This window comes from Polyergus mexicanus, unplaced genomic scaffold (assembly GCF_030449975.1).
Source record: "Polyergus mexicanus isolate NDT 795.1 unplaced genomic scaffold, iyPolMexi1.0 SCAF_24, whole genome shotgun sequence".
Classification (NCBI taxonomy): domain Eukaryota; kingdom Metazoa; phylum Arthropoda; class Insecta; order Hymenoptera; family Formicidae; genus Polyergus; species Polyergus mexicanus.
The window spans coordinates 4,039,126-4,063,193 of NW_027223344.1; the positions used below are offsets into that span (position 1 = coordinate 4,039,126).

A 24,068-nucleotide genomic window follows, 5' to 3' on the forward strand; every position below is an offset into this window, starting at 1 on the left:
ATAAAAATTTTGATCGCAATGCGAGCTCTACAAGCATGGAGAGCGATGCCATCGTAGAAGGTTTTAAAAGTAGCCTCAAAATGCATGGACTGATATATAAAACAGTTGTTGCCGATGGTGACAGTAGCGTATATCAGGCCATTATTGATAACAAACCATACCGTGAACATATGGTGACTGTCAAAAAAATTGAATGCACCAATCATTTGCTTCGCAACTTGTGCAAAAAGCTGAAAGGTGCGGCAGAGATGACTCAGCCAAAAATGTGTAGACAGCGTGGCTTTGTACAAGTGCGAAATGTTGTAAAAAGCAACATTTTAAAAATACAAAAAGAGGTAATAGAGTCAGCCGCTCGACAAAGAAAAAAAAGGCAACTTCTACATTGTCTGGCTATGGAATTGCAGAAAGATATTTTGAATATTCCTAGTCATATTTTTGGCAAACATAAGCGATGTGAAGCACGCGGTATATGCAAAGAGAATTGCAATGAGATAAAGAAAAATTATGTACCGTTTCTAAAATTACATGATTTCTATCCAAAAATAGAGACTGCTGTCATGTATCTCAGCGCTTATTCCGAGAGCTTATTGTTAAATTTAACAAATAATCCTGCAGAATCGTTCAATTCGATAATCTGCTGTAACGCAGTAACCTCGCTCGACGCTCGGATCGGCTCGTCGGTGTCCGGGTTCGAGAGGAGGGGAGACTCAAGCTTACGAAACACAATATATTAAATACAATTCGATAATCTGCAAAGAAATTGGCGGAAAACGTATTAATTTTGGTAAACGAGGCTCCTACGATGCTAGAATTGCAGGAGCAGTTGTTCAATATAATACGCAACAAGTACTTACACAATTACATCAAAGCATGTGTAAGATTGTTCCGCCTATTCTCGAGAATCTGGAAAAGCGACGACAAATAAAAGTTGCAAAAACCAGAGAATCTCGAGAAGCGCAGGGAAGGCAAAGAAAATTCAAACGAGAATCAGCAACAGATCGTTATTACGGTCCGCAGTCGCAAAGGCCGGATCACCCATCCGATATATTCGAGCAACTGCGACTAACAGTATAAAAAAAAATTGTAAAGATTTGTTAAGATTTTAAAGTTGACTTTCATATGACCTTCAAATGTTTTTCCAAGGTCAAATCATTGTCACCATTTTATGGCCCCCTTGAAGCCACACAACTTTTGTTTGAAACATTTTTCGATTTAATGCAGTGTTTCTGAGATATTTGAGTGGGTCCTTTAAAATGGGACACCTTGTATATACGCACACATAAAAGGCACACATATATATATAACAATACATGCACACACACACACATGCCAAATATTATTCCTCTTGGAAAGATATATGGAAAGGCACACAACACACGCACATATATATACAGGGTGACCCATTTTAACTTAGGCAGCCAAATAACTCGAAAAATAAGCACACTACGAAAAAATGTTTAGAATCAAAATTTTGTCATTTCGAGGGGGACGTACAATGACGTTAAAATGAGCCCCCCCACCCCTTCCCCTGGGCGGTGAGGGGGGGCAAGTTTGAAATCTTAAATAGGAACCCCTATTTTTTATTGCATATTCGGAATCTTTGGCTAAAAACACATACAATTTGTCTGAAACATTTTTCTCGATTCATGATAGGTGGCGCTGTAATCGACGAAATTCAATTTCTTCGATTTCTCTTACTGAGAACCCATGCTTACGATTCTGCAATAAATTAACAATAAAAATACCACGTTTTCATTGTTAATACTCGAAATTAGTCTTAAAACAAACTTCTCATTATTTTTTATTACTCATTAATTACTTCTCAAGAAACTGCTTGACTGATCGTAACAATCTATGTGCCGTAGTTTGAGGGATTCCCAGTTCTCGTTCTATTTGACGGGTACTAATATGGGGATTTTGATGAACCATAGCCAAAACTGCGAGCAATCTAGGGTCATTATTATTATGAAGTCTATTCCTTCGCCTTTCGCGATGAAGTGGATTATTACGAGATCTCCTTTCAATGTTTATAATTTGTTGATCAGTAGGATGGCGGCGATTTGGGAATCGCTCCGCATAAGTACGGGCAGTAAGTCTGTAATTTCTACCACATTCGCCAAAGGTTATAAGAATATCGACTACTTCTGTAGGCGTATAATTTGCCATTTTACCAGAATTTTATCAGAGTACAAATGTTAAAAAAATACATAAACACTTGTGACTTTGGCACTAAATGGACAAAATTTTGGAGGGATACTTAGAGGAACTCCATCAGATGGAAAGTCCAAAATGTCTCGGTACTTTGCACCATTCAAGTTGCCTAAAGGGCAGGTTACGCTAAAAGCAGTTTCTTGAGAAGTAATTAATGAGTAATAAAAAATAATGAGAAGTTTGTTTTAAGACTAATTTCGAGTATTAACAATGAAAACGTGGTATTTTTATTGTTAATTTATTGCAGAATCGTAAGCATGGGTTCTCAGTAAGAGAAATCGAAGAAATTGAATTTCGTCGATTACAGCGCCATCTATCATGAATCGAGAAAAATGTTTCAGACAAATTGTATGTGTTTTTAGCCAAAGATTCCGAATATGCAATAAAAAATAGGGGTTCCCATTTAAGATTTCAAACTTGCCCCCCCTCATCGCCCAGGGGAAGGGGTGGGGGGGCTCATTTTAACGTCATTGTACGTCCCCCTCGAAATGACAAAATTTTGATTCTAAACATTTTTTCGTAGTGTGCTTATTTTTCGAGTTATTTGGCTGCCTAAGTTAAAATGGGTCACCCTGTATATACTTATTATATATATATATATATATATATATAAGTCCATATAAGTAATGTGTGCAATTGTGTTCAAATATGCAATAAAGGCAGACACGTGTCTATGTTATACTGTTATCTATACGCTTAGATACGCTTAGATATGCGTGCGAGGCAATAGAGCAGTAGAAATACACGATGTTGTCCGATTTCATCATATTGAACACAATTCTCTTTCAAATATTCATGAAACATGCAGAAATATTATCGGTAACAGCGGAACTAAAATTATTGATATTATCGATAATTTCGGTCGGTATTATCGATAATTTTAGTTACGCTTAGATGAGGGCGCTAACCCGTCGGAGTTCGCTCGTCGCTGTTGGATCCCCTTAAATTATATAACTCTATCTACATATAAATATGTTTATAATTTTTTCTACGTTTATATATAAATACATGTAAACAATTATTTCTTAAAACTTTCTGAGAAAAACAAAACAAAAATTACTTTTCTAATTATTTTTCAATCATTCTTTTTATTATTTTTCTTTATATACATATATGGACAAAGAGCATATAAAGGAGAAAATATATGAACATATTGTAATGTTTTACATATGTATGTGCGTGTGTGTGTATATATGTACAATATGCTTAGGTTCAATGTTAATAAAACATTATGATTCTTTTAATCGTGTTAGAAAAAAATCTTTTTAATAAAAATTATTTTATTTTAAAGGATCTATTTAATCCTTAAATTCCACACTTCGTTCGCGCATCTTTACATTTTACACTGGTGTGAATTGGGATGTTATATTTTCAAAACAGTATAACTTCAGTCAAGATAAACGATTTTTAAGAGAATAATAAGGGGATAATGTGTTTTTAAGAGTAACAATTCTTAAGGAATCGATTGGCGATATTAGTAGTATTAAGGCAAAAATAGTATTTTACTTTAAAAAATGCATTTAGAAAAAAGTATACATTGAAAAATGCAACAATGGGAAATTTTAACTGATATAAGCAGTGTGGTATTTAAGGATTAATGATATGAAAATTTTATATATCATTTTATTTTTTTTATTAATATAAATTTAATTTTTTTAAATAAAAAATAATATATCTATTTTAATATAATTTTATAAAGAATTCTATAATAAATTTAATAATATGCAATAAAATATGAATCATAATTAGTCCCACGATATATATTATATATATATATATATATATATATCTCATGGGACTAATTATAATTCATTTTAAATATATAAACTTTTACAAATGACAATATCTCATAAACTGTTATTATAATTCATATTTTATTGCATATTATTAAATTTATCATTAAATTTTTTATAAAATTATATTAAAATAGATATATTATTCTTTATTTAAAAAAAAAGGTAATTAACATTGAAAATGAGATAGAGACTAAAATAAAAAATTTTCAATTCATTAAATAGGTTGTTTAAAATAAAATAATTTCTGCCAAAAAAAATTTTTTTTTAACTTAATTGGAAGAATAATTACGTATTAATATTGAAACCAAACTCACGATATATATTTATATAAAAAGAGAGAGAGAGAGATAGAGAGAAGATAGGAGGGAGAAAACGAAGGAATGTGTGTGTGTGTGTGTGTGTGTGCGCGCGCGCGTGCGTGCGCGTGTGTGTGTAAGATTGATAGTTAATAATAATAAATACATAAATAGTTTATACCTGTATTTTGCATCACGCCGATTATTTTAATTTTGTCGCCTTTTGTGAAATTATATTCATTTTCGTCAAAATCCATTATATGTACTTCTAATTTAAAGTGTCCATCGGTTAAAGTACCACAACCAATTTTTTTATTTAAATTATTAATATAGATTGGTCCAAAATTCGATTTGATACAGCCTTCTAATATTATAAAATATATGTATATATATACAAAGTGTATTTTACAATTATTACACAATATTATTTATATTGCTTTATATAGGAAAAATAAAGTCAAAAATATTAATATGATTTTGATTTAACATTACAATAGTTTTTAAATTATAAAGTTTTACAATTAATTAATGAAATCTTGAGCAACTCACACGCTCATTGTTATAATTATATTTATATGTATAATTATTTATATTCAAAAATATATTATTTGTTATTAATTTTCATAATTAATTTACATAAATATGAGTACAAAATAAAATGATATATGCGGTAAAAATCGATATCGAAAAGTAAAATTCAAAAACAAATAACAGATATCAGATCATGTAAGTTAATAAATAAACACATGAATTCTGTAGGATATCTATCAACTATTATAGCTTGAATTCGAAAACTTATAACCCTAAAATTTTTACATTAAAATTTTCTATTTTTTAAATATGTTATTAAAATAAAATTGTACGATAATTAAGATATCCCCTGTATATATATAAATAGTGAAAGAAACAAAATTTTAATTTTAATTAATTTAAATTACATTATTTATTATAAATATTATAAAGTCTTCCAATATGACAGCCCACTTATAATAATAGATTCTTGAGATCCTTTGGAGGAAATTTTTCCTGAATGAAAATATCGAGAAGTAGGATAGTAAGGTTGCTTTTGGCTCAGTTTGTCGTGAGTGTGAGAGAGAGGGTACCGTTGGAGAGGAAGAGAGAGAGATAGTTTCGGAGCAGTTTGTAGGCGCTCGCGGGGGGGAGTTCGGGTTGGGCGGGTGAATGGGGGGGGTAAGTAGGGTGAGAGGGGAAGCGCGGCCGGGGGGAAGCAGTGGGTACGAGTCGCCGAGAGCGCTCGAGAGATGGCGCTCGGGGGGTGGCGGTTTCTCCCGATTCGACCTTGACGCGACTCGTTCTTTAGGGGCGCGCGCCGCTTCTAGCCCGCGATCCGCTATCGCGATTTTTTAGGGACGCGCGCCGCTTCTAGCGCGCGATCCGCTATCTCGATTCTTTAGGGACGCGCGCGACGCTTCTAGCGAGCGGACGGCGGGCGCCCGGTGTCGAGGGGGGGGGGGGCGGGGGATCGTCGGTGGGCGGTCGAGCGGACGGAGGGGCGTCCCTCGTCGCTCTCCTCTTCTCGAGGCGCGCGTTAGCGGCGATACGAGCGCGCTTGTCGCTTTAGCGAGACGGCGAATCTTCGAAAGGTCGTGGAATAAAGAGACATCGTCGTTCTAGCGAAAGTGTTTTTATTGTTTTCTTTTACAATATTTTTAATATATTTGTAAAGAAAACCACTTCACTCATATATGAGCTTTTTCTTTAAGTTTGTCTTTGCCGCGCTGTCGACAAAGCCTACTAGATGTCATGACTGAGAATGGGGATTTTAATAAAAGGAGAGAGTGGGTTGGTATGAGGGTAAACAATAGACGCTTTCTTAAGGATAATATTTTCTATACTTGTTAAGATATAAAAAGACCTGAAATAAAGGCTTTAAATGTTGTTTCTTTCGTTTTACAGGTGAGTGAATCTTTTGTTAACAGACATTGTAATTAATTAAATGTTGTAAGTATTGTACATAAATATTACTTTCGTTTTACAGAGAAACGCGTCTTTGTTTCATTTTTTCCGATTAAACCAAGAGTGAAAACACATTATAAAACAACATTTTCTGCAAATATTTCACGAAATATGGAAAAATTGAGGTTTGATTTTGCTGTGAAACCGACTGCAGATGGAAAATCAAACATCATATGCATAACCTCAATAGCTACACCTGATGGACAGATTTTTGGAATACCAGCCGAAGACCAACCTGCAAATCTACACAAAGAAATTACAAATACTCCCAACTATGCCAAGATCAGAAAATCATTAAATAAAAGACATCAAACAAGAAAAATATGGATAACCTTGACAGATGATATATCAAAAGTATATTTGGATGGAGAACAAAACTTACAGTTTAATGATCTTTATCTAGAAGAAATTTTGGAAAAAACAAATAGTGCTGAATCTATACCTAGTGGCTCAGATCAAACGTTGGAAAAACTGTTGGAAAAATTGCTTGAAGATAAACAAACAAAATCTGAAACTCAAAATGTAGGGAAAATTGCAAAGGATTTCATGATTGAGAAATTCACTGGCAGAAACTCAAATGCTTACCAGTGGATTAAGGATTTCAATAAAGAATGTGAACGTTTCCAAATCAACGAAGACAAAAAGAAAATTGAAATTTTAAAAAACTTTTTGGAATACTCCAGTGTAGATTGGTACAACTGCATGCTAATGAAACTTACATTGGAATCGGAATGGAACAGATGGGAGAAAAATTTTTGTGAGACGTTTGCAAACAAAGGATGGTCACCCATCAGATATGCTCTTGCCTTTAAATATCAAGCAAGTTCGTTACTTGAGTATGCTTTAAAAAAAGAAAAATTGTTACTAGAAGTAAGAAAATCAATTGATATTGGGACACTTATAGACCTTATAGCATTTGGCTTACCTAATTATGTGGCTGATAAAGTTGACAGAGAAACTTTACAAGGAACGGAAGATCTCTATAATGAGATAGGAAAATTGGAACACCTTGCCGGGAAGAATAAATACGATAAAAAAAGTATTATATATTCTGACACTAAATCCAAAAAAATTGAAGAAAAAAAACCATGCCAAATTTATGTCAACGAGAAAAAAGGAAAACGTTACCATCTTGAAGAAAACTGCTGGTTTAAAGGGAAAAATCAAAAAGCAGTTATCAAAACTGTAAATAACTCGGAACTGGAAATTGAACTGAACGAGAAGAATCCAAAAAACTAGAGGTGCCACCATTAATACAAGTAAAATTACTATTAAATGATACTTTAAAAGTTTCTGGAATTTATGATTCAGGTTCAAATGTGTCATTAATTAATGCAAAATTATTGAAGATACAACCAAAAGAAATTACAAGTAATATACAAATGGTAAATTTGAAAACTATTAATGGTGAGAAGAAAACAAAAGGTATGGTAACATTAAAAATAAAAATCTACAATATGAAAAGAATTATGGATGTTTTTGTGGTAGATAATGAAAATTTTAAGTACGATTTTCTAATTGGTTTGGATTGTATCAAAGTTTTCAAATTATTGCAAAATGAAGAATTGAAAATCATACAATGTAACAATCCAAAAGAAAAGAAAGAAACCTCAAATGAAGAGGATATGAAAAACAAAAATTACTCAAAACAAGAAACTAAACACATAAACAAATGTGAAATAAATTTTAATGAACATATAAACTCGGATGGATTTGAAATGTTAGTAAACCATCTAGATTTATATCAACAATCAGAAATTGATAAGTTAATAGAAAAATACAAACCAGTCTTTGCTAAGGATAAATATGACGTCGGTACTGTACGAGATTATGAAGCTCATATTGACTTGATGGTGGATAAATACTGTTACAAACGTCCATACAGATGCACAGCTGAAGATAGAAAAGAAATAGAAAATCAAATATCAAAACTATTAAAGGAAAATTTGATTGAGGAATCTTACAGCCCATTTGCTGCTCCAGTAACTTTGGCAAATAAAAAAGAAGATGAAAAAAAAACAAGGTTATGTATAGATTTCAGAGAACTGAACAAAATTGTGGTCCCTCAATCACAACCTTTTCCGTTGATTGAGGATTTAATGGTAAAACTGTAAATTGTAAATATTTTTCTACTTTTGACATAAATTCAGCATTTTGGTCAATTCCTTTGAAGATTCAAGATAAATACAAAACTGCATTTGTTACACAAGAAGGCCATTTTCAATGGACGTGTCTCCCATTTGGATTAAAGACTGCTCCAGCCATTTTCCAAAGAATATTGAGCAACATCATAAAAAAATACAAACTCTCTAGTTTTGCAGTAGATTTTATCCAAAAAAAAATTTTACCCAAACCTATTTCTTATTTAAAACAAAAATTTGGTGTGGATTACGTCGTATAATTTAAATCAAATTTTGGTGTCCAAACGAACGGTGTCCAAACGAACGGTGGGCAAATGAACGGTGTCCAAACGAACGGTGGGCAAATGAACGGTGTCCAAACGAACAGTGGGCAAATGAACGGTGTCCAAACGAACGGTGGGCAAATGAACGGTGTCCAAACGAACGGTGGGCAAATAACGGTGTCCAAATGAACGGTGTCCAAATGAACGGTGCGCATCTTTCTGTGTCCAAACGAACGGTGTCCAAATGAACAGTGTCCAATTGAGCGGTGTCCAAGTAAACGATGCGTATTTTCTTATGTGTCCAAAAGCTACTGTATCCAAAATTACTGTGTCCAAATGCACTGTGTCCAATTGAACCGTGTGCAAAATCTCGTGTCCATTTGTAACGTGCCCATTTGCACCGTGTCCAATTATACTGTGTCCAAGTGCACCACTCCCAATCGTTCCATGTAGCGACCGAAATGCTTTAGTAAAATTATTTTCGGGATATACCGCAATTGATCGGTGGTGAAATCGAGAATATCGTCGCCATCTATTAGTAGGATAAACATCTCGATTCACCGCGCGCGATTCGCTACTGCGCGATCGGTGGCGATCTATTCCTATATAAATAAAAAGGTCTCGCCCTGCCTCGCGCGAGTGTACCGCGCACGCGCGCGGCAAGAGGAATGCGCTTCGTGCGGCAACCGATCGCGATAAAGGTGACGAACCTCGACAATAGGACGCGACCGTCGAAAGAAGCGCGCAGACACGGTCGTCTATTACCTAGCGCTATTCGCTGCGTCATTTGCGGCCCCTCTAGTTGCGGCAAAACGAACGTGTTGATAAGTTTGTTGGAGAGTCCGCATGGCGTACGCTTCGAGAACGTTTACGTTTACTCGAAATCGTTGCAGCAGCCTAAATATCAATATTTAGAAAATTTATTAACACCGATGGAAAATATAGGTTATTTCACATTTTCTAATAACTTTGACGTTATTCCGCCCAGCGAAGCGCTCCCGAATTCGATATTCGTGTTCGACGATGTAGCGTGCGACAAACAAGATACTATCAGGGAGTATTTCGCTATGGGTCGACACTCGAACGTCGATTGCTTCTATCTGTGTCAAACGTACGCTAAAATACCAAAGCATTTGATTCGAGATAACGCGAATCTGGTAATTCTCTTTAAACAGGACGGTACTAATTTGCGTCACGCGTACAACGATCACGTGAACACGGATATGTCGTACGAGAATTTTCACGCGCTACGTCGCGCGTGTTGGCGGTATAAATATGGTTTCTTAGTGATCGACAAAGATAGCGCGCTTCGCGCCGGTAGATACAGACAAGGGTTTAACGACTTCATTGTACCGTAGAGCGATCAGTCGTAGCGGATACGTCGAACGCGCCGATCGCTCTCTCCCGCGAGCTAGAAGAATCGATTCGTTAGTCGCAATGGCCTCGACGGATATCGGTGAACGCGAAAAGACGGCGAAGGAGATAGCTGAGACGCGCGCGTCGATTCGTAAAAAACACAGAGCATTGAAGATCGGCAAAATGGAAAACGAGATCGCGATAGAGAGTCGTTTCAAACTGATCGTCGAACCGCTGCGGCGCATCGCTGATCGCGCCGAGCGAGACGAAATTAAGCGCGAGACGATAATGCGAGACGCGATCGACGCCTCGTCCTTGACGATGAGCGTCGAGGAAAAATGGAAGGACGAAGCGCTGACTCCCGTTTGGAAAAAACCTAAGGCGAAACGAATACGAGCGCGACGACGATTGGACGCCGTCTCTACTCCATTAAACGAGTATTCCGTCGAGAGAGATCCATTCGCGCGAGACGAAACCGAGGTGGAGGAAACGTTCGAATCCGAGAGTCTCGAATCGCCCTCGACGCTCGAAATACCCGTTAGACAAATTCCGCGAATTTCTCAAGGACGCGAGATATCGCATGATCGACTAGGACCGTTAAGGCGAAAGTATATGGGGGCTCTTCTCGGCGAAGAAGCGCCGAACGATATCGATCACGTTTACGGAGTTTACATCGGCGAGAAAGCGCGATGCTCGGCGATAAGCGATTCGACGTAGACACGAATGATTCCATATTCATAGATGAGATTAAATACATCGGTACTCTCGGTTTGTACGAATTAATCTTTATGAAAATTCCTAATAGTCTCATATAAACAGAAAAGGATAAATTAACATACAGAAGTATATTGTTAACAACGAACGCTCATAGACGCGATCATGACGCTAAAAAGTCTGTCTTAGGAAATAAAGGATACAAATACAAATTCATTATCGCTCCGCTTATTCACGGCAGCGGCGCGAAAAAAACAGGCGCGGGTCGCGTACCGTTGACTATGCGTGTCACAAACAATAGAATCGATTACGTCCATTGGGATGATCCGAACGAATTAGTGGATCGTCTGCGATTGTTGGACGCTTCGCGTCGAGCCGGCAACAACGCTCACGAAAACGAGATTCTATCGATAATCGAGGAGCTTCGCGAGACAGGAGCGATCGTATAAATCGAACCGTCGCGTCGACGACCGTCGCAGTCGTACGCGGAATTCGCGATGTCCGTGAGCAAATTCGGCACACCTCTAAGAAACCGAGGCTACGATGCGAGAACCGGAAGACTACGTCCGGCTATCGAGTCTCTGCGAAATTACGTGCGCGATAACGCGCTGTGTCTAAGCTCTTCCATCGAGTACGACGCGAGAGAGCGCAAGATAAAACGCTTGGCTCAGCCTGAGGAGGACGCCGATGCGACGAGCAAAAGTTACGTCGAGAGAATCACATCGTAATTGAGAAAAGACGCAGACGAGGCGGGGTAGGGCGTCATTCTACTGTTCACGAGACTCGCTCAGCTCGATAGCGCTCTGGGTAAACGAATAGGGGAGTGGTGCACTTGGACACAGTATAATTGGACACGGTGCAAATGGACACGAGATTTTGCACACGGTTCAATTGGACACAGTAATTTTGGATACAGTAGCTTTTGGACACATAAGAAAATACGCATCGTTTACTTGGACACCGCTCAATTGGACACTGTTCATTTGGACACCGTTCGTTTGGACACAGAAAGATGCGCACCGTTCATTTGGACACCGTTCGTTTGGACACCGTTATTTGCCCACCGTTCGTTTGGACACCGTTCATTTGCCCACCGTTCGTTTAGACACCGTTCATTTGCCCACTGTTCGTTTGGACACCGTTCATTTGCCCACCGTTCGTTTGGACACCGTTCGTTTGAACACCAAAATTTGATTTAAATTATACGACGTAATCCACACCAAATTTTTGTTTTAAATAAGAAATAGGTTTGGGTTAGGTTATATCTTCCGGAAGTGGAGCCCCCCCGCAGGGGGGGCGGAAGCCATTGTATCCATGCATGACATCCAAATATGCGAAAGGCTAAACAAAGTGCTAAAAGCAATGTAAAATTAATGACATCAGTATCAGAGATATATAAGTATGAATATATTTTATTTTGACAGATATTATAACCTTCAAATGTATCTCCTTTTCACGATTTCATATTTTACATAGATTTACCAGTATAAAGTGTTATAAGAATACTGATTATATTTTCCCAAAATGATTTTTATTTCTCTCCATCTGTTACATATTCAAACAAACAGTGCGCATGTTTCTGTGTACAAATGAACGGTGTCCAAACGAACGGTGGGCAAATGAACGGTGTCCAAACGAACGGTGGGCAAATGAACGGGGTCCAAACGAACAGTGGGCAAATGAACGGTGTCCAAACGAACGGTGGGCAAATGAACGGTGTCCAAACGAACGGTGGGCAAATAACGATGTCCAAACGAACGGTGTCCAAATGAACGGTGCGCATTTTTCTGTGTCCAAACGAACGGTGTCCAAATGAACAGTGTCCAATTGAGCGGTGTCCAAGTAAACGATGCGTATTTTCTTATGTGTCCAAAAGCTACTGTATCCAAAATTACTGTGTCCAAATGCACTGTGTCCAATTGAACCGTGTGCAAAATCTCGTGTCCATTTGTAACGTGTCCATTTGCACCGTGTCCAATTGTACTGTGTCCAAGTGAAGGCCACTCAACGAATAGACGTCGCGGAGAGTTTCGTTTCCGAGATAAAAGCGCGCGACGACGCTCTAAGTAAACAAATAGACGCTGCGAAAAATTCCATTTCGAGAATAGAAACGAGCGCTAACGCTCTAAATAAACGGATCGATGTTTTGGATAAACGAATCAAGGATTTAAGCGATCGAATCGATGCCGCGAAAAATACTATATCGCTCAACGCGGCGGAATTCTCGAGAAGAAACGCGAGCGATCGTAAAATAATGTTTATTCAAGGTAAAGCAATATAGGAACTAACCCAAAAATCGCGCGTCGCGGCGAATTCCGCGGCGAAATCCGAGACGAAGATACGAGAATTGGAAGATTCAACGTCGCGATTGAAGAGAGACGCGGACGAGCTATCAGGAAGAGTGACGGAACTGGCGAAGATTAGCGGAAGCGGCGAGCCGCTCGAGAGAGAGATTCCACCCAACGTTATTCTTGAGAGAAAGGGAAGAGAATTATGAGCGTCGAAAAACGAAGACTAGTCGAGGAATTGCACGCGCCCGCGAAAAGAAACTTCCCGCGTCGTCGCGTCGCGGTGCGCGAGTACGATGACCTATGGCAGGCGGATGTGGTCGAGATGCGTCCTTACGCGAGACTCAACAAAGGCCATAACTACATACTCACCGTTATCGACGCGTTAAGCAAATACGCATGGGCTGTACCGCTTAAGAGCAAAAGCGCGAACGAGGTTACCCGAGCGTTATCTAAAATAGTGAGAGACTCTAAGCGGTGTCCGAAAAATCTACAGACCGAGAAATTTCGCGAAGAAGCGCGGAGTGAATCACTCGACGTACTCGGTGATGAAGGCGTCGATAGTCGAACGATTCAATCGTACGCTTAAAAACTCTATGTGGAAATACTTCACGCTGAATGGAACGTACAAGTGGATCGACGAGTTACCTCGACTCATCGAGGAATATAACGCGCGAAAACATCGCACTATAGGTATGAGACCCGTCGACGTGACTCCAGCGATCGCCAATAAACTTTTAAATACTGTATACAGCAATATAAAGATCGCGGCTCCGGCAAAATTCAAAGTAGCCGATCCAGTACGCGTCAGCAAATTTAAGACGATCTTCGAGAAAGGCTTCACACCAAACTGGACTACAGAGAATTTTCGAATAATTAAGATACAACGGACTAATCCCGTAACGTGAATATCTGTTGAAGGATTCGTGCGGCGAGCCGATCGCCGGAGGATTCTATGAGCACAAGTTGCTGCGCGTCGGCGATCCCGACGTGTATCTCGTGGAAAAGGTGCTGCGTCGAAAGGGCGACGAGGTTTACGTGAAATGATTGGGAATGGACGAATCGCACAATTCTTGGATAAATAAAACAGCTGTATTATGATAAAAATGTATTTTTATTAAATAAAACTACATATATTAAATTTAACTTCATATATTAAATATAACTTCATATATTAAATATAACTTCATATATTAAATATAACTTCATATATTAAATATAACTTCATATATTAAATATAACTTCATATATTAAATATAACTTCATATATTAAATATAACTTCATATATTAAATATAACTTCATATATTAAATATAACTTCATATATTAAATATGTAATAAACCGCTTTCGCGAGGCGGTCGTGGATAACTCGGTCGGGATCCGGGGCTCGTGAAAGGGTATCGAGAGACGAACGATAGATGCGTTAGGTAAAATATAATTTATTGCGTGTAAGTATGTGTGTATACAGAGTGAGTGTGTGTATAACTGTTGTGTGTGTTGGTGTGTGTGCGCTTGTATGTGAGTGAAATGATAAGCGAGCGAGTACGTGTGCGAACGCGAGATATTTACGTGTGGTTTACAATGTGTCGAAAATATATGGGCGAGGCGAATGATGATGTGCATGTGACAAAACGCACTCGTGTATGCGTGAGTATTGGACTTGGCTAGCGGTGTGGTCGTGCCGGTCGCGATGCATACGAATTACAATGCACGGGGTGTTTGTGTGTCGGAGCGCGCTTTCAGCGATTCGATACAATTATCGATTACGTGCGCGGATCTGGATTGCGGCAGAGGCCGCTAACCACCGGGCGGTAATTTCGGTCGGGTCGGTGGGCGGTTCTTAGACGTGTCGGTATCGATCTGATTGCGTCGATCGATGTCGCGGCCGGGTTAGATCCTCCCCCTTTGAGCGGGACTTAGCGCGCCGTATTAATGGCGATCGCGGTAATGGCGGTCGCGGAATTACTGCGAGTTCGCGGATATCGCGGTATTGTTTCGTCGGGGATGGTTTTCCCGTAGAATGCAGGAGTGCAACGGCCGACGGGAACACCCGTCAATGGCAGGGAACTCCCTACCACTGGATGATCGCCGTTGCACTTAGGTGGACGGATGCGTGCGAGGTGTCGAGAACTCCCGACGGAGGCTGAGTACGCCCAACCTCGTCACAGAGATTTCAAAGGATCGCTCTTAGAGATGCCGCAAACTCTCGGCGGAGGCTGGGTACTCCCAACCCCGTTTTCTCTCTCTTTGAGCGTGTTTTCAGGATCGTTCTGGATTCCAGGCGTCATACTGACTCTGGCGGTTGCGGAAGATCTGGTCCTGAGATGTAAAACGTGCCCTATTTATACCGCTTTTCCGGCGGGTGCGCGTGCGTAATATGCCTGATTGTTTTAAGGCATATTATTTAACGGTGCACCGCCGCGCGCGACTCGGGTGGTTTTGGGAACGGTCGGTACGGTTACCCGAGCGCGGCGACGGTTCCGGGTAAACACGCGTCTTTAACGGCGGTTTACAAATCGGAACGTTTGATAAATCTTTAAAAATGGGCGCTCGACGCCTCCGCATTATGCCCGACCGGTGTTTGTCGGGCGGCGGACTTCCGGCGGATCGACGGCCGGGTAACGGTGGAGGGATGCATCGTTACAAATATAACTTCATATATTAAATATAACTACATAAATAAAATTATTATCGCGTTCCATACGAGTTCTCTCTCGCGCTCCATATAGATTCTTTCTCGCGCCGCTACGCGGCCGCCGCGTCCTGCGTTCTCTCTTTCGCGCTTTATACGGACTCTTTCTTACGCTCTATATACATTCTTCATCGCGTCGTTAAGCGAACGTCATATCTCGCGGTAACCTTTTTTTCGCGTTGCTCGATATATAATACTTTCGAAAACATAATAAAGAGTCATGGAAATCATCGATTTGTCTAACTCGCGGCAAATCTCGACCCGATTTGTGGTAAACTTCGTTGCGTTCTCTCTCGCTCGCATAGAGCATAGCGCTCTCTTTCATCATGCTACATGCAAGCGAGAGAGAACGCAAGAATTTACCAAATCGAGTCCAGATTAGCCGAGACTTAGACTGAATGGTGGTTTCCATGATTTTTTATATCGCAAAAACACGCGCGAGTTCGTCTTTTTGGCGTTATATACGAATTCTTTCTCGCGTTCTATACGAGTTCTCTCTCGCACCGCTACGCGGCCGCCGTATCCTGCGTTCTCTCTTTCAAACTTTATACGTACTCTTTCTCGCGCTCTATATACATTCTCTATTACGTCACTATGATAACATCGTAACTCGCATTAACATCTTTTTCACGTTACTCTATATAAAACACTTTCAAGAGCATAATAAAAGGATCGTGAAAATGTCCGATCAGTCCTATTTATAATAGATTTTAACAAAATCTATTACATATAAGACTGATCGAACATTTCCGCGATTTTTTATTAAAATCTATTATAAATAAGACTGATCGAATATTTCCGCGATTTTTTTATAATATAGAAATACTCGACCCACCCTTGTTATTTCTCTCTCGAAACGTTTTATTTAAAGTAAACTATATTAAACGCGAATATTTATCGCATTTTCGGATATACAAATTATATTATTTATAACAACAAATTATATTATTCGCGTAAAACGCGCGTTCTTGGAGACGATTCGTAGAACGTCCACAGATGTTTCGAGTCTCGAAATTCCAAGTCAAAGAATACAAGCCTGTGATGTAAAACTTGTATATATTGATATGAAATTTAGAAACGCGTCTCTTCGCGATAATTCGTAGAATGTTAATCAACGTTTTCTCATCGCGCGAAACGCGCGTTCTTCGAGACGATTCGTAGAACGTCCATCGATATTTCGAGTCTCGAAATTCCAAGTCAAAGAATACAAGCCTGTGATGTAAAATTTGTATACTTTGATTTGAAATTTAGAAACGCGTCTCTTCGCGATAATTCGTAGAATGTTAACCAACGTTTTCTCACCCAAATAGTTCAAATCGAAATATATAATTTTTTCTTTTTGAGTTAAAAACATGTGTTTCAATTAGAAGTCTTTTCGAACTATTATCTTCGGCGCGACCGCGAAATATTATATCGAAAATGCGATGGTAATATATTATTTATAAAATATGTTTATACTAACAATAAACTACTAAAGTTTGAATGTTTTAAGAAACGTTTCCGATAGCGTCGTAGATAGAATAGCGAACGCGCCTCGCAATATTACGAAGCGCTCGCGAGTTCGATCCTCGCGAAACGCGCGCTCGTTATTCTCTTCTATCGACTTTTCTCTTCTCTTCTCGCTCGCGGAATATTTTATTAAACGTAAATAGTATTTTCTCGATATACGTTTTTTCGATCCTTACAGCGGTATTTTATAATGTCCCCACGGTAACGTATCCGTAGTTCCCGATATCGCGTATCACTTGTCATCGTGCGGACTGAGCGCGATCTTCAACTCCGACACTGTATACATCTCGTGTAACTCGGATCTTATACAAAACTTCATCTCGATCCCCCGTCGAAGACAGCGCGCGTAATCGTCGAACGTTATCGTTCTCGCGACGACGCCGCTCTTAACACCCTTGATCCTTTTCGTATCGCTTCTACCGTCGACTCGCAGCGCGTACATCTTCGCTTTGAGTCCGATAAATTCGGTCATAATCGCGCCAGCGTTCTCATCCTTCATCACACCGGGTATTTTCTTATTAGCAAGAGGCATACCGTATGCGTTGTCCGTCGCGTAATCGCTCGTTTTTCGCGTTAATTCGTAATCGCGTATTCAGTTCGATGTATTCGCGCAGCCATAGAGATTGCGCGAATCGCAATATTCTGTGTATTTTCGTAACGTGTAATCCGTGTCGAACGCATTGCTGCAGATTGCGATAATATATTACGTAACGGCTCTTATCGTACAGCGTGGCGAGAAGCTTCTGGTCTCGTTTTCCGGGTGGCTTATCGCGCGTCGGGCAGAATGGCAAGTCAGCGTGAGAATAGTGAAGGTCGGACGGATACGCAAGGTCGACCTCTAGAATGTAACCGATAGGCGAATTCGGTGTCACGGACATTAAGTCAACGCTCGTAACGTCATCGACCCATCGAAAATTTTCGTAAGGCAACGATTGACACATCGCCCATCCATACAAATTATTTATATCAAAGTACATGAGATACGACGATGGTTCCGAAGGATCATATGATTGTAAATACTTGTTATTAGCGCGCGCGTATCTGTTGGAACATTGACTTAGCCCGCCGCGTATTCCGCGTTCCACGAACATCACCATATCGATGTCGGTTAACAATTCGAATCGCGCACCCGTATACTTTAACATAGCGTCCCACGGGTATCCTGGTAACGTGTAATAGTACGCGGGATCTAAATTATAACTCCTCATACACGCGTCGCGAAAATTTTCGAAGATATCGGCCAATAGAAGAACGTCGGTCTTTAAATACAAATCGCTATAATCGCCCAACGTTTCGACGCGAAACCGCTCCCAGACTCTTATCGCGCGCGCGTAATCGCTCTCGGATATCGCGTCACCGGTTAGCGAACTCTGAAAAGACTCGCGCTTAGAAACTTGAAAGAATCCACGAAGCGCAATTTCAAGCGTCTCCCGAACCATCCCTCGTCCCACGCATCCTCGATGTTCTTCGTAAAAGAAATGTACGTTTCTTTCGTTATCGGCAATACTTTCACGTTGCCGGGAAAAGCGTTAGCTACATCTTTAATGATAAAATGTGCGTCGTAGTCCGATAAATTGTGAAAGAATACGGGAATTACGTAAGTATCCTTATAATTTAAATTACAATTCGAATGCGCCGAACCTCTGTACCGTCCGGTCACATGACAGTGATCGCGCACGCGAGCGTCTTCCGATTCGAACGGTCTCTCGCATATGCTACAGTGCGTCGCGCCTCTCCCACTCGTCCGGTGTAAGATCCGTCATAGGCGCATCGGTGTCGAGAATAGTCTTCGCGCGAAGCGCTAGATCGTGCAGTTCTTTAACGAACCACGATACGCAATCCTCGCCGCGATAAGCTCTGTAAGTCGAGCTAACGTCAACGAGCGCGCATCGCGCGTAATATCCGGCCCTATAGACATTGTGATGCTGAACGATAGATGTGTTCGACGTTCTCCTCTCCTCTTTCTTCTCCAGCGCGCATTCGAGATCGGCATACACCACTAATGGAAGTCGCTTCTTTCTACTATAGTTGCGAAACTCTAACCATTTGTCGTCTTTGGTAGGAAGGACTATAGCGCACTCGTTCATCCTTTCGCAGTCCACGCTGTGAGCCGATAAACTTATCGCTCGTTCGAAAATAATGCATGCATCTGCGACATAACGCACATTTTTAAATCGCGTACATTATCGACATCGCGCGACAATTCTTTTAATTTGTACTCACCAATCGCAGATATATTTTTGGCTATTACGTTTGCTCAGTTGCGAGCTCACGAGGCGGGATAAATTCTTGATCCACGCGAAATGCGTCGCGTTATCTCGTCGCGTCGTATCGCCAAAATACAGCAGATTAATGTGTCTGTTCTTTTTATCGTCAGTGAGATGCAGAGGAACGACGCGGCAACCGCCTTTTCCCTCCTTTTTATCTCGAACGGTGTACACATTGATAGATATGTCGTTAATACGCTCGAATCTAGTAATTCTGTTCAAACTCATAGGAAACTTAACGCCCTCCAGATTCAGCACTGTCGTGTAATGCGGGTACGAAGATTCCCGACCCGCGTTTTTTTCGGCTGGATACAGAGCGGCGACCACCGCCCATGCGAAACACGCATTGTCATCAGATCGCACGTTTATTACCGCTCTCTTCAACACGATCTCTCGCGGTAATTTAACGTGGCACCCCGCGCGCATAGGATTGTATCTGTTCACATTCACCGTTAAATTGAATATTCGCGATAACGCCCATCCGCTATCGCACTCCTGAAATTCCTCCAACGAGACTAGAGTAGCGTCGACCACTCGCTTCTCGTACCACTCTCGCAAGTCGGAAAGAGGTAGAAGCGGATAATTCTTTGTAACGATAGTCTTAACACCGATCTTGTCGCCCGAAACGAACTCGCCGATGAACGCGGTATTGACCTTAACACTGTTATATCCAACCATAACATCGCGTATTCGATCGAGCACGGTATCTCTAGCGTCCTCGAGAAATCGCCGAGGTTCGATATAAACGAAATTAATAACCGCGCCGGTTAAAACGCGTCTAGAGAAAGCCGTCTCGATCTCGGACCACGAGAATCCCTCGCGTCTCTCTACGCCGCCTCCCACGCGTTCGAAACGTCGACGCAGATCGTCTCTCGCGCCCGTCAATCGAACGATTCGAGCGATAAGAGAATTGATCACTTCGGTCGATCTCCCCCGGCGCTCGCCTCGACACCTCTCCCGCAGAGACTCGAGACGCTCGTCGCACCGTCGCGCCCACGCGCGATACGCGTCCTCCGTCGCGACGTCCCGCGCGCTATCGAGAAGATCGCGCGCCTCCATCGTTTCTCGATTCGTCACTCGTCTAACGAACGCCAAGATTTTTTACAGATAAACCACGTCTCTTCCTCGTCGTAATTCTCGATATAGAACAAAGCTCTCGTCTCGCAGCCGGCGCACCAATTATTCGACACGTCGAAAACCTTGTCGACGAGATCGCAAGCGGGCACCATCTCGCTATACACCGTTTTCGTCACGTGCATCGATACGCTTCTCGCGAAACTCGAGCTAGGCGCGCAATACGCGCAATATGTCTCGTCCTCCTCGAAATAATTTCCGTTCTCGAATCGGCAACCGAACTTAAAAAAACAATGCACGACGTGATTCACCTCCCACGAAAATTTCGGAATTCCGTATCGCCGTTTCCAATTGCGATAAAGCAAATAGCCGTCGGCTCCGACATTCGCGAAAGGCTCGTCGAATCGCGTCTCGCTCGCCTCTCGCACGAACTCTTCCGCGAAGCCGATCTCTTCTATACAGTACAAACGGTCCTCTATATAACGTTCGCGCAGTTCCTTCTTCAAACAATTCGATATCTCCAAATTCCGTATATCCTCGATACTTCCGATTCGAACATTCACCGCTCTTCCGGCTAATCTCGTTAAAGCGGTCGGCGCGCGCTTTATCGCGCCGCGAAATATTCTCGAACGTACTAATACCTCGAGACCGTCGCGGCGTCCTTTTATAACGGGGAAAAATAGCGAGGACGCGCCCCCGATTAACCGAGCCGGATACTCGCTCTCGAACGCGTCTCGCCACCGGACGCGCGACGTCGCCGGAAAATGGAAAAAAACTCGCCCCGAAACGCGATAAGCGCGCTCGTATCGCCGCTAACGCGCGCCTCGAGAAGAAAAGAGCGACGATGGACGCCCCTCCGTCCGCTCGACCGCCCACCGACGATCCCCCGCCCCCCCTCGACGCCGGGCGCCCGCCGTCCGCTCGCGGATCGCGCGCTAGAAGCGTCGCGCGCGTCCCTAAAGAATCGCGATAGCGGATCGCGCGCTAGAAGCGGCGCGCGCCCTTAAAGAACGAGTCGCGTCAAGGTCGAATCGGGAGGAACCGCCACCCCCCGAGCGCCATCTCTCGAGCGCTCTCGGCGACTTGTACTCACCGCTTCCCCCCGGCAACGCTTCTCCTCTCACCCTACTTACCCCCCCATTCACCCGCCCAACCCGAACTCCCCCCCGCGAGCGCCAACAAACTGCTCCGAAACTATCTCTCTCTCTTCCTCTCCAACGGTACCCTCTCTCTCACACTCACGACAAACTGAGCCAAACGCAACCTTACTATCCTACTTCGAGAAAAAGATTTTTTGCAAGTTTTTAATTTTTACCATCATATATTTTTATAATTAAACTGTCAATTAAAATTTTATTAAAGTATAATATGTCACTTAAAATTAACTGAAGAATGTAGTTTAGTTAATTTTTTAATTCCACAAAATTTATTTTGCAGAAAGCTTTTTTTTCAATCGTTTTATAAGATGGAAATTATTGGGAACTCGATATTTTTGTTAAAGAAATATTGTTTCCAATAATAATGATTCCAAGAATCTATCATTAGCAGGTGCGATGACTCTTATATATTTATATATCTCTTATATATTTTATATGTTTATGTAAACAATCGCAAAACTTACCGACACGTGTCGTATTATTCATAACGTCACAAAATTTAACATTTTCTGGCTCTACATCTGATATATTAAGTGGGTTATATTTACCCAAATTTGAAATGATTGTGTTAGACCGTACCTACAGCTCATAAGGCACATTGCCATTATTGAAACGCGCTATTTAAGGAGTTCGCGCTTGTACACCATCGAGATGAATAATCTGTTATATGTATAAGAAAATTTTATGTAATTAAAAATACATACTAATTCATATTGTTTATATTAAATGCTAAAAATTTACTTACACACATACGCACGCACACACGCATTTGCGCACACATACGTCACATACGCACAAACACACTCATAAATGTTCTACCAACTCTATCCTCAAATTTCTCATCTAATGTTATTTCGAGTAATTAAATAAAATGTTTTAAAATTTTAAAAATGTTTATAATATAAATGTCTAATATATAATGTATGTATATATGTATATAAGTATGTAATATATATATATATATATGTCTTTGCTTTGTTTATTATATATATAAGTGTTTTATATACAGGGTGTCCCATTTTAATCTCCTCAGGCAAATATCTCAAAAACCAAGCCCGAAAGAGAAAAATGTTTCAGACAAAAGTTGTTTGGTTTCAAGGGGGCCATAAGATGGTACCATTGGTTTGACCTTGGAAAATCATTTGGAGGTCATGTGAAGGTCAACTTTAAAATCTTAAATGGAAACCCCCACTTTTTATTTAGTATTCTTGTAGCTGACATCGAGAGCTTTCCAAATACTATAATACACTATAATACACTATAATAAAGTATTTTTTCATTAAGTACTTTTTGAGTTATTTTATATTTTAATCTGACATATTTTGATATAAAAAATAAAATATTTCGTAAAATATTCAGTTTTCGATAATCTTATCGTAATACTTTTATATACAGAATAATGAGACAAATTAATTAGGGCCAAAAAAAACAAATAATTGTTTAGAAAAATACATTGTAAATAATTTTTTTTAAAACAATTTTTTTTATACTATTTGATTTCTCATTATTCTGTACATAGAAGTATTACGGTAAGATTATCAAAAACTAAATATTTTACGAGATATTAATTTTTTTTATCAAAATATGTCAGATTAAAATATAAAATAACTCCAAAAGTACTTAATAAAAAAATACTTTCTTATAGTGTTTTGGAAAGCTCTCGATGTCAGCTATAAGAATACTAAATAAAAAATGTGGGTTTCCATTTAAGATTTTAAAGTTAACCTTCACATGACCTTCAAATGATTTTCCAAGGTCAAATCATTGTCACCATCTTATGGCCCCCTCGAAACCAAACAACTTTTGTTTGAAATATTTTTCTCTTCCGGGCTTGGTTTTTGAGATATTTGCCTGAGGAGATTAAAATGGGACACCCTGTATAGTGTATGTATTTTGTTTTGAAATAAATTTATTGAGAAAAGTGTTAGGATTTGCATTTTGTTTAAGATGATAAATATTATAATGATTGTGGATGTGTAAATTTTTTGTTATATTGAGCTTTTCATCAATGCATTGTTTTAGAAGTCTATTCTTTTTATGTTTTCTTTTCTTATTTTTTAAATAATATTGGTTTATTGTTTTGTTAATTTGTGTACATGTGTTAGTCAGGACTTTACTTACATAACTATTGCCCAAGAACCTTGTGCGATCCTGAATGAGTGGGAGTTTTGATTCTGCTAATAAAATGTTTGTCGGTGTGCTAATACGATAACCCAAAGCTGATCTTATTGCTGAATATTGTATTTTTTCCAATTTTTTTCTTAAGTCTTTACATGTTGGAAAGTATACAAAACATCCGTAATCAATATGTGAGCGCACAAGACTC

At 40.1% G+C, this 24,068-nt stretch overlaps 3 protein-coding genes across 3 annotated transcripts; 2 read left to right on the forward strand and 1 right to left on the reverse strand.

Annotated features, from left to right (window-relative positions):
* The first annotated feature begins 13,247 nt into the window (after positions 1-13,247).
* On the forward strand, positions 13,248-13,631 carry LOC138942985 (uncharacterized). Its single transcript, XM_070313481.1, has one exon. The coding sequence runs from the start codon at positions 13,248-13,250 to the stop codon at positions 13,629-13,631; it is 384 nt and encodes a 127-aa protein (XP_070169582.1).
* Positions 13,632-13,638: 7 nt separating this feature from the next.
* LOC138942986 (uncharacterized) lies at positions 13,639-14,089 on the forward strand. The gene is made up of 2 exons (XM_070313482.1): positions 13,639-13,848; positions 13,964-14,089. The coding sequence occupies exons 1-2, from the start codon at positions 13,639-13,641 to the stop codon at positions 14,087-14,089; spliced, it is 336 nt and encodes a 111-aa protein (XP_070169583.1).
* A 5,374-nt stretch (positions 14,090-19,463) lies between these two features.
* LOC138942987 (uncharacterized) lies at positions 19,464-20,570 on the reverse strand. The gene has a single exon (XM_070313483.1). The coding sequence runs from the start codon at positions 20,568-20,570 to the stop codon at positions 19,464-19,466; it is 1,107 nt and encodes a 368-aa protein (XP_070169584.1).
* Positions 20,571-24,068: the final 3,498 nt, after the last annotated feature.